Source organism: Haliaeetus albicilla, chromosome 12 (genome assembly GCF_947461875.1).
Source record: "Haliaeetus albicilla chromosome 12, bHalAlb1.1, whole genome shotgun sequence".
In the NCBI taxonomy this organism is placed as follows: domain Eukaryota; kingdom Metazoa; phylum Chordata; class Aves; order Accipitriformes; family Accipitridae; genus Haliaeetus; species Haliaeetus albicilla.
In genome coordinates, this window is record NC_091494.1 from 35,439,248 (window position 1) to 35,449,886 (window position 10,639).

General features: G+C 43.4%; 1 protein-coding gene across 1 annotated transcript in view; it reads right to left on the minus strand.

Moving 5' to 3' along the window:
• MYO15B (myosin XVB) overlaps positions 1–10,639 on the minus strand; it is a 41,433-nt gene extending 30,794 nt beyond the window's left edge. The window contains exons 1-13 of the mRNA XM_069799071.1: positions 10,359–10,639; positions 9,859–9,955; positions 9,207–9,310; positions 7,342–7,405; positions 6,682–6,795; positions 4,939–5,100; positions 4,472–4,585; positions 3,973–4,031; positions 3,764–3,887; positions 1,861–1,956; positions 1,138–1,269; positions 826–951; positions 222–299 (exon numbers count right to left, since the gene is read on the minus strand). Coding sequence (XP_069655172.1) covers positions 222–299; positions 826–951; positions 1,138–1,269; positions 1,861–1,956; positions 3,764–3,887; positions 3,973–4,031; positions 4,472–4,585; positions 4,939–5,100; positions 6,682–6,795; positions 7,342–7,405; positions 9,207–9,310; positions 9,859–9,955; positions 10,359–10,411 — 1,323 coding nt within the window. The 5' untranslated portion in view covers positions 10,412–10,639. The remainder of the gene's footprint in view (positions 1–221; positions 300–825; positions 952–1,137; positions 1,270–1,860; positions 1,957–3,763; positions 3,888–3,972; positions 4,032–4,471; positions 4,586–4,938; positions 5,101–6,681; positions 6,796–7,341; positions 7,406–9,206; positions 9,311–9,858; positions 9,956–10,358) is intronic.

The following is a 10,639-nucleotide window of genomic DNA, read 5'->3' on the forward strand; positions in this document are numbered from 1 at the left end:
AGGAACCCGGCTGCTTCCTCAGGCAGTCTGTGCATTTTATATATAAAATGCACCAATTGCAGGCAAAGACCACTTGATCAATTCCCAAGTGTCCTTCAGTAGAACAAAACTCCTCACAGTTTCTCCAGGTTCTCTGACACCTGACCAGGATCTTTCTGCTTCTCACATGAAAGCAATGAGTAGCTTGTTAGGTGTCTGCAATATAGATCTTCATCATGTACCTTGAGGCGGCTCTGAGAGAAGATATCCAGCACCTGTGGACACAGCTGGTCACGGTTTTTACTAAGAAACTTGTGGACCTGCAGAGGCAAAGTCTGATTTAATGCACCATTCAGATCACCAACCAGACAAGCAAAAATCCCTCTTACACTAACTAACTTGGGGCAGACAGCTGGAGAGGTGGAACAAGGGGAAAGCCCTAGAGAATGAAGCTTGCTGTTCCTGCTGCCACCAGGAGGGGAGGGGACGATGACTTCTGCTTTTAGGAGGGATTGCTCCTTTCCCCCTTCACATTGCCCAGCAGGCTTTGACCCCTCCCTTTTTTTCAGCAGCAACAGCTTTCCTGGATTTCCAGGGCTCTGAGACAAGCAGTGTAGGCTGTTGTGTACGTGAGACCGTTACATATTTTGCTTCTGCCCAGAGGCAGCTTAGCTGCTCTCCTAATAAGAATCTCCTCATTTCTGAAAAACTGTTGCTCTAGAGGGATGTGCAGTTACAAAGAGAGGGCTTTGTTCTCTGCACTTGCAGCTGGTCCTTCAGGACATCCACAGCATGCTTCCAAGCTTGCCTATTGCTCCAACTGCTCAGAGCCCCCTGCCAGCTCACCTGATAGGTGACAGGGCCTGCATAGTGCTTCACAGTGAAGACTGGCAAAGGCAACTTGGGCTTGGTGTACCAAGGGCTGTTTCCATGGTGGTAATGACACTTCTGGAGGAAGGTGTGGTCAGTGGCCTGTAAAGGAGATGGCAAACATGTTTCCTGCTGCTGGAACATATTCAGTAGGTTGAAAAGCTGCTGTTAAACCAAAGGTAAAAACATCTAATACTTGAGCGAACACAGTCCCTGTTCAATCTGTAGAACTGCCTCAACATAATCATCCTGTGAAAGGGATCGCATAAGAGGATAAGAGCTTCTCACCTGAGTCAGTGAAGTCTGGTCATCCAGGATACACAAGATGCCATGGGGTTTTGCAGCAATGAAATCTAGGCATGACTCGCTGTACATCTTGGAAATAGGAATCCAAGCTAACTGCTCTTGGCTATATTCCTCCTACATGTTAAAGACCAACCAGTCAAATCCAGCCATGCAAACAAGAACAAATGGAGGGAGTTAACAAAGGGATTTGGTTTATTCATCAGGAAGTTAGTGTTTCACTGTTGTTAGGAACTTGCCTAGAAATATCTGGTTTTGTCTTATGAAACTTCTTCTAAAGCCACTAATGATTTTCCTTATTTAAGAGAGGAAGGCTGCTAAGCAGGGTGATAAAGTGAACTATAAAAGGCAGCAAGGCTGATAAATACACTTTCATCTCCAGGACATCAGTAGTACATAAAATGCTACAATGAATCCACCAAACAGCTTGAAAAGTACCAACTGAGGTCTGGAATCCTTGATAATTCACTTATAAAATCTGTAAAAGGCAGCAAGGCACTAACAAACTCCCCTTCCCTTAGTTTACTACAAAAGTAGTAAAAGATACTAAATAGCCAGCTCTATGTGCTAGGATTCCACAGGTACTGCTTAAGAGGGCCAGGTCTATTCAGCTTCCTGCTTCCCCGCTAAAGGATACTCTCCAGCTGAGACTGCCTCAGCTCATTCCCTATATGCTGCCTTTTACCTGCTGGCACAAGTTCCATTTACCTCTTCTTGGGCAATGACAGTCTGGCTGAAAAAATGCTGGAGATGCTCATTGGCAAAGTTGATGCAGAGTTGCTCTAAACTGTTCACACCTAGATCCTGCAAAGACAAAAAGGCATCATCATTTCCAACTCAGAGCCCTCCCAGGAGGCTGTGTCTTCTTGTGAATAATGCACAGCACCAGATGGTGCTGATCTGAGCTGCTGGTTCAGGCAGCTTGTTCTGATCAGTAAGTGAACCTAAGAAATTCAAATCATCTTATGTCTGGTTTGCAAGCTCTCAGCCTCATTTATTGACTAGGCTGAACAGCAAGAGGCAAGATAAGCTGTGAAGGAGCAGAAAGAAGAAGAGGTATACTCTTGGATGCACACCCCTACCTGGACATGCTCCATTGTTTTCGGCATTCGTCAGAACACACAGATTTTAACAGGAATCCTAAGTATAAAACTCACAGGCCTCGATGAACATGTATCGCTCTAAGCCACTGCTCTGCCTTTTTTTTTACTTACCACAAGTCTGGGAAGCCCCCAGAAGCTCACTGGGGTTGACATGTGGGTGTATACCTGCCACAAGGGTAGCGATTCCTGACCCAGAACTCTAGATGCTACCCTAACCTCAATTTCAAAAAGTAACACCTTGCAGAGCCTTTGCTTACAAAATTATCTGCATTTCTCCTATCCCTGGCCTGATCCAAAGCCTAGTGGATCAGGAAGGATCTCTTCAGAAACTTCAGTGGATTTTGGACTTGTCCCTATTCAGGCTGGGAACAACAGAAAAACAGAATATGCTGAAGCATGTGAAAAGAAATCAATTGTAAAAGATATAGTTAATATATTCCCAGCTTTATCCAAGTCTTTAGGAACAAATGGGAACAGTTAGATTAAACTACATTAAAAATGCTTTTCTTACTTCTGTTAGTAATAGTGCCAGGAATAATTAAAATGTGATTCATTAAGAATTAGCTCATTCAGCTCACCTCATCAATACAGCAAATTTATACTAAGTATTTTTCTGGGTTTGTTCCATCAAAACACACTGATGAGTGATCTGGCTCCCCAAGCTGCTGCTGAGCAGCAGAACACAGGCTGCAGGGAAAGGACTCTGAGCTGCTTTTTACATGAATTTGTGTATAAGTGAACATTCTAAGAAACTTCTGGGGGTTTTGTCAAACAATCGAACCATGGAGTTAAAATCCCCATGTGTCCTTTCAACACCACACATAACTTGGTTTCTAAACTCCAGTGCACTTGCTGAAAAGACAGTTTTGATTTGTATTTAATACAGCATATGAGCTAATTCAATGGGATGAGTTGGCTGAAAGTGCTGGTTTTGTTCTGATTTAAAATCAAATAATTTTCCTCTTCCTTAGAATGACAGAACCAAAGCTAGCTATGTGCACCATCTATGCAGCACCATACTGGTCAGTTCATGCAAAGGTATCAAACATGCAAGGCTGACGTGGTGGGAGCACCAGAAACCACTCTATTTGAGACAAGGTTGTTAACTGCCTATGGTTGTTAGGTCTCCACTTACACACCAATACTACTTGCAATCCACCCAGTCCTATGTACCTTCAGATTCTACCTGTGCCACACAGTTATGGAAGACTATGGGCTCCTCCAGATAGCAATTCATAACAAGACTCTATAGAAAAAGCATTAAATCATACCTTGAGGGAGCATTTCTCTACTGCCCTAAAAAAAAAGTACCCCCCTGAACACAGATGTTTACATTACATGGTACAATTACTATCTCCTTTCTGGAAAAAAAGAAAAAAAAAAGAAAAAAAAAACAAAACCAAAAAGAAAACCCACCCATCAGATACCCTCCCATTTCTGGCAGTGACTGAGGACAATCAGCACATGCACTTGCAGCCCAGACAATATCAAAGAATAGGAAAAGCAACCTCAAAACCATGTATGTCCACAATGCCCACAGCACAGTCTGATTCCCAGGGAGCCAACCACTCATTGATTCTCAGCAGCAGCCAGTCAAAAAGCAGGTAATACAAAGTCTTGGCAATGGAGTCCCTGAGTAGGGGAGTAAAACCAGTTACTGCAAAGGCAACATCCTTGGGTGCATCTCACCAATCCAGACAACAACAGCAGAAGTCACCTGGCCTCGATGGCTCCTTCTACAGACAGAGGGGTGATGATCCGATCATAAGATGTCACCTGGATACATAAAGACCTGGAATTTACTGTTATTATCTCCTAAATATCCTTTTTTTTTAAAATCCACAGGGAAGTCAGCCTGGTTAATAAATGGATTTTTTTCTATTTGGCCTGATAATTTACCCAGGTATCAAAGGAAAGATTAAAACCAGAATTTTTCTGCCACATTTCAGGGTGGGAGTCAGCTGGCCAAAGTGTTAAGCCTGAAGCCACCTTGTCAGAAAAGAGCCCTCCTAGATGTGAATTCTGCCATCTTTACAGAGCTGCCTTAAGGGGTTCAGCCCATCCTCATTACTGATCTAGCACAGCAACCATTTTACTCCTGCTGTTACATCCCAGACTTTGGACCTTCTCAGGTGGTGGCCCTTCTGCTTACAGAGCACTGGGCTAGGGTATTCCATGCTTCAGGATGAATGAGAAATAACCAGAAAGGTACTCACAGTGACACGGTGAGTGACAGCACTTTGCAGAAAATCTGCTGACACATGCAACAAATTGGCCACAATCTGAATCTCAGTGTCATTGGCAATGGCTGCATGTTCATAGGATTCTTCCTAAATAGTGGAGAAAAACAACAGATTCAACTATGGATGGGATATTAGGTTCCACTAGTATTAATGTTCTCAATAGCACCTCAGCTGCACAGAGCTGGTCGCAGCCTGGGCAAAACACCAGCAGCTAGGTTCATTTTGGGTCCTTCAAAGAGCACCCAAGCTCTAATTACGTTTGGTTGCCTCCCATCTTCTGTCCTTGCCTAGGTCAGTCTAGAGCCTAATATCAAAAGAACAGAATAGTCTTCAAAGGATATAATCTTCAGTCAAGAATAATGTCCCTGGTCCCATCACATGGGATAACAGCAATGTTCAGCACAAATAGCCCATTCCCAAGCTGCCAAGGATTACTGTACCTCATAGGAGGTAAAGCAGATATTCCCTAGTTGCAGAATGGCAGCCAGGACAGCCCAGGTGGAGGTCAGCTGATCTTCCGAGAGGCTGATTCTCTCCAGAGCTTGCACCAAGACCAGAAAGTCCTGACTGTCCTCCTTCCCCAGGATGTCACAGGCTCTGCCCTGAGAGAATAGGGACAGATAATCGTGGTCAGCCCATTTTGCCCCAGGCTGGAGCTGAGCTACCAGCAGCAATCTTCAGAGAAGTAGTTCAATGTTTTAAGGACTGGAGGAATCTGAAAAAAAAGACCAAAGACACCACTAGTGGGAGCTCAGCATTCATGACAGACCAGTCTCTTTTCTCTCTGGAGTTTCTGAGAGCAAGATCTTTCTTGCCCACACATGCTAAATTTTTACTATGGCTCCAATATAGGCACTCTAGCTACCCCTTGCCCACTGCTGGAGGGCAGCTTGAGAAAAGAAGGGAAGCCAGAATCTACTCCCAAATAAATAACGTCAGAGTTGCTACCCCAAATGGTACCCAGAACCCAATGTATCAAAGCAAATGGGTTTCTGTGCACCTAGAGAGCCATCCTGGGTTATAGTCTCACTTGCGTCTGCCACAGAGCTTAGCTATAACATGGGCATATCGCTTTTACTCTTCTTGTGCTTTTCTGTACAAGACGACACTCTTAACAACCGTCTGTGACCCTAAAGTTCACAGAAATCCTGGGCCAAGGCGATCAATCCGTAGAACCTGCTTGCATAAAAAGACATTCTTCAACAAAAGTTTCCAGCTGATTGCCAGCCAGATTCAGATGAGGACAAGAATGAGGCCGAGGCAGCCCTTGGGCTGCTTCTTGCCAAGACCAAGATCCAAGAGAGCTTTTGCCAGTCTCTGCTAACTTCTTTATGCATAATCTGATCTTTTTCCCTTTTCTTCTCTGCAGCAAGATGAGACACTCCTGTTAGATACCACCTTGAAGAGTTTAGTTTACAATACAGAACCTTTGCCAACTAGGAACATCATCCCTTTAAGGGATGGGCCCTTAATTGCCCTCCATCCCTGAGTCATTAATGGTACTTGTCCATTCCTTGCCTGAAGGAAAGATGATAGCAATCATTCGTCAAGGATTCCTCACATGACCACAGCTGCTGTAAAGAGTTTGCTCACCTGGCAAAGCTGACACACACAGCTGAAATGGGAAAGATACTTGCTATTGCTGTGAACTCCTTGAGTATGGAAAACATTCTTAAACAAAAGAAACTGTGCTCCAACGTGATGGCTTGCCATAAGTCTGGCAAACAATTTTCCAATTTAAAGAGATTGTAATTAGCAGTACATTTCAGTGGTTTAAAATTTCCACCCATTGACTCAGTCAATGAAGCAAGTGTTTTGCCGAAGGTAGAAAGAAATATCCCCTGATCTTTTCAGTCTCACAATAAATTGCAAATGCAAGGAAAGACAATGAGAAAAGGATTTCTTCACCACAAGGTGGAGCCATGGACCTACACGATGACTACTTTTTAAAAAGGCTTTCTTTGGGAGCAGAAAGGGCCTGAAAGGTGAGAAGAAGATCACATAAGAGACAAAGGTAGTCCTTCTTAGGTCAGGTGTGAGAAGGAGCAGAGCAGACTTTAGCATAGTCCTGTGAGGGAGACATCAGGAGGGAAGCAAAGTTATCAGGTGCCTCAATAACCAAACAGAGATGTCTTGGCCATTTCATTCTATCAGCTGCTGCAGAACATCCTCACCTCACTCACCTGATTCAGGTAAAAGTAAGACTCTGCCTCTTGCAAGTACAACTTCTCTTTCTGCTCCACCGGCAGCCCAGCCAGTAGCTCGTAAAACACATGGTAGTTCCTCTCACCATGGGCCTGACAGGGAACAAAGTTTCTAGAGTTGACTCATACCCAGTTCCAAAACCCTACAGAATACATGCTGCCATGAACCAAACACTCAAAGAGCAGGACACTGAAACTTTGAGGTCAGCAAGAAGAGGCCAGAAGCCACCCAAGAACTATTTCATTTGAAAAGTTTCCAGGGTTTCTCACTGACACCTTAAGAGCATTCCATTTGAGAGCAGTCCCTTTCACACAGCTCCAATATCCGACCTCTTCCACTCTCCAGACATTAACAAAAATTAGTTGAGGAGAGATTTAACTTCCAGTAATCCCTAAGAAGTGGCTTAATTCAACCTGTTTGAGACAGAGTGACCTCCTATTTTACTCAAATAAAATAAGCGATTACCTTGTGCTACACAGAAGGGACACATTTCTTGCTAACAGAATAAATGGGAGGCAATTCTCATACTTATTCCAATCCCTGTTATTTAGCAGTACATTTAAGATTAAATATGATTAATATAAAATATTAAGGGAGAGAGGGACCCCTCTAGGAGGGAGGGGCTCATTTGTCCTCACCTGAAATACCACACGAGACTTCTCCAGGAGGTACTGGGAGATGGATGTTCCCACCACGATGCCACTGAGCATGAGACAACAACAGATCGTGTCAGAAGCTAGTGACATGTTTTCTGTAGATCCATTTCACTGAGGGTTTAGCAGAGGAAGTTGTTGCTGAGAAACAAGGGTATGACCTGACCAACTTGGTCTGAATTTTGAAGCTTTCAAGCACAGGTGTTTTGTATCAGACTGTTACAGAGAAAGCAGCTATGAAACATAGAGATTCAAGTCTGTGTTCTGAACAGCCTCCAGAGTACAAAGGAGCTTGGACTTGAGTGATCCTCACAGGGTATGTCCTGAAAATAATCCAGGTAACATGCCACAGCCCTTCCCTTCAGCCATATCTGATTGCTGTTGCATTACCACTCCCCCTTCTGACCTTGGCCACCCATTTCATATGTCGGGCTGATAGCCTTTGGGGACAGGGACCACCTATTTGTTTTGTAATTTAATTGCATCTTGCACAGAGTGATCCTGAACAAAACCCGGGATGTCCAAGTACTACAGCAATAGTGGGCCATGCAGCCAGCAGCCTGGAGTTAAGCTGCATGCAAGGATCTATAGGCCTTTAAGCCTATCATGTGTCTCATATAGATTAGGCAGATGTGTAAAGAAGGGCTGAATTAGCGGGCACCTGAATATATACAATTGATTTGAGAAGAGTCAATATGGCTTCTGTAAAAGGAGGTCCTGCCTCACAAAACTCCTGGAGTCGTTTGAAGGGGATGACAAATTTGCAGATAATAATGATCTGAGGGATATAGTCTACGTGAATTTCCAAAAGGTTTTGACAAAGTTGTGGGACTTTCAGGGAAACCAAGCAACCACAGTGTTAAGAGGGAACGTCCTGACATGGGTAGGAGTAAATGGCTAATCCTCTTAACAGTGGGAGGCAACCACTAGAGTTCCACAAAGTGTCTGTGCTCTGACCTGTGAGAGTAATTCAAGTTTTGATAAGTGACCTAAAAGAGGAGCTGAACAGCAATGTGACAAAGCTTCCTGATTGTATGAAATTATTCAAGGCAGTGAGGATGAAGGCCAACTCTGAATAAATGCAGACAGACCTTACAATACTGAGTGAGCGAGCAAGAAAATGGCACATGAAATCCACTGTTGATAAATGTAAAGTGATGCATACAGGCCGAAGTAATCCCAGCTTCACATATAAACTGACAGGCTCCAAGTTAACCATTGCTGCTTAGGACTGAGACCTTGGGGTTATGATACACAGTTCCATGAAAATATCAGCTCAGCGCTTGGCAACAGTCAAAAAAAAAACAAAACCCAGAAGTTAGAAAGGAGGCAGGTTCAAAACAAAAAAGGGTGTTTTTCACTGGTTAGACCTACAGAACACTTGCCAAAGACTGTTGCAGAGGCATGAGGTTTATACGAGACCAAGAAGAAACTGGAAAACCACAAGAGTCTCAGAAAAACTCCTGAGCTGCTGCAAATGGTTAAGAGCTGACAGAGTGTTAGAGAAAAGCATCATATGTATTTGGCCTTTCTTACTGTTGCCTCAGTGAATGCTTGTGGCCAGTGTTGGAGACAACATTGTATTAGATGGCTCCTTGTTATAAACTAGTTCAGCCATTCTTATGTTCTTAATTTATCACCCATCTTGACAGGTGAAGATCTATTCTTTTGTGGAGGAACCTAAAAGCAAAATAGGGGTGTAAACTCATCCTCTTCCTATCCTGATGGTAACAAGAGTGTAAGGGAGGGAGGGCTATTGCATGAGCTCTCAGCGCTGCTAGACCTTTTCTCACCCAAGCACCCCTTGACAGCTGGGAAGGACAGCATCCCAAGATGTTCCTTTAACTCACCATCGCAGATGGACATTCAGAAGCTTTCCAAAACGGCTCGAGTTGTCATTGAGAATGGTTCTGGCATTCCCAAAACTCTCCAGGATGGGTAGGACATTGCAGGGCTTGAAGAAAAGAGAGAGAGAACACTTCAGTAGCAATCATGGGGGTTTAAACCCCAAAGGAACTTAAGTAACTGTTAGTTTGAAAATCCAAGAAAAATGGGACTTCACTGAAAGAATTCTTGCCTGGCTAAAGAGTCTTTTTTAAAATTTATTTTGGTATCATTACCTCTAGCCATTGGTGAGTTGCTCTATGAGCTTTTTACCTTCACTGCTATGACCTTTCACTTTACTTCTGCTCTGTTTGTTCAGATTCACCTCCCAGACACTGCTATAAGGTCTCTAAGGCAGGTATCATCTCTCTGTTCAAACAGATACAGCACATTATACAGCATCAGGGTTCCCAGATACTAAAATACAGAAGAACAAATACATCAGCTGCCCTCGAGTCTTTATGGAAGCTTCATCTTGAACCACAAGCCATGCAAATTCCAGCTCAGTTAAACAGGAACAAAGAAATAACATAAACAGTATGGCCTCTTTACCCTGCCTTTGGCTTCTGCTCCTTGCCTAACAATCACAGCATAAAGCCAATTTCAGTTGCCTCTTACCTGTCTGACCCTGTGGCTGTCTGATCGCTGGTACAGCATGGTCAGGTATTGCACAATTGCTTTGGCAGCTTCTGTTTTACCTGATCCACTGTGTCCACTGGAGGAACAAGAGGAACAAGGAAGCTGGCATGAAAACAGAATTACCCAATTTAGACATATCAGAGGACCTGTTACAGTAAATCAGTGGAGTTGTACTGATTTACAACAAATGAAGATCTATCACATATTGTTTGAAACACTGACACGATTTGACAAAATAGGCCCAAATAAGATTCCATTGTGGAAGGCCAAATGCCTTCTCTTCCACTTCTCCAAACAGATGTGAAGCTAAATTCAAACTGTATTTGCAGAGTGAAATAAAAATCCATCTTATTCATGTTCCCTACTGACAGCCTTCACACAAGAGCCAGAATGATAAACTTACAGACAGTGAAATACAAAGACAAAATTCTTGCATAAAGAAATCAACAAGCTTTTGAAAAAGTACCCTTATTTCCTACCTGATGATAACACACTGCTCTTGCTCTGATGACTGGGATAGCACGTAGGCCATTTCTGCTATGGCAAAGATGTGTCTAGATGTACAGAACAAAAAACCCAGTTAACTGACCTCACATTTCTACCTCACAAATACAGCACCAAAAGGTTACTCATCAGTGACCTACATTAGAGATGGGCCAGTATCTGATCTGAGAAATGTGAGGAACCAGGGAAATCAGAGCTTTGTTCTTTGGTGACATCAGGTTAGTACCACAGTTACAAGCTACTGCAAAGTTCAGGT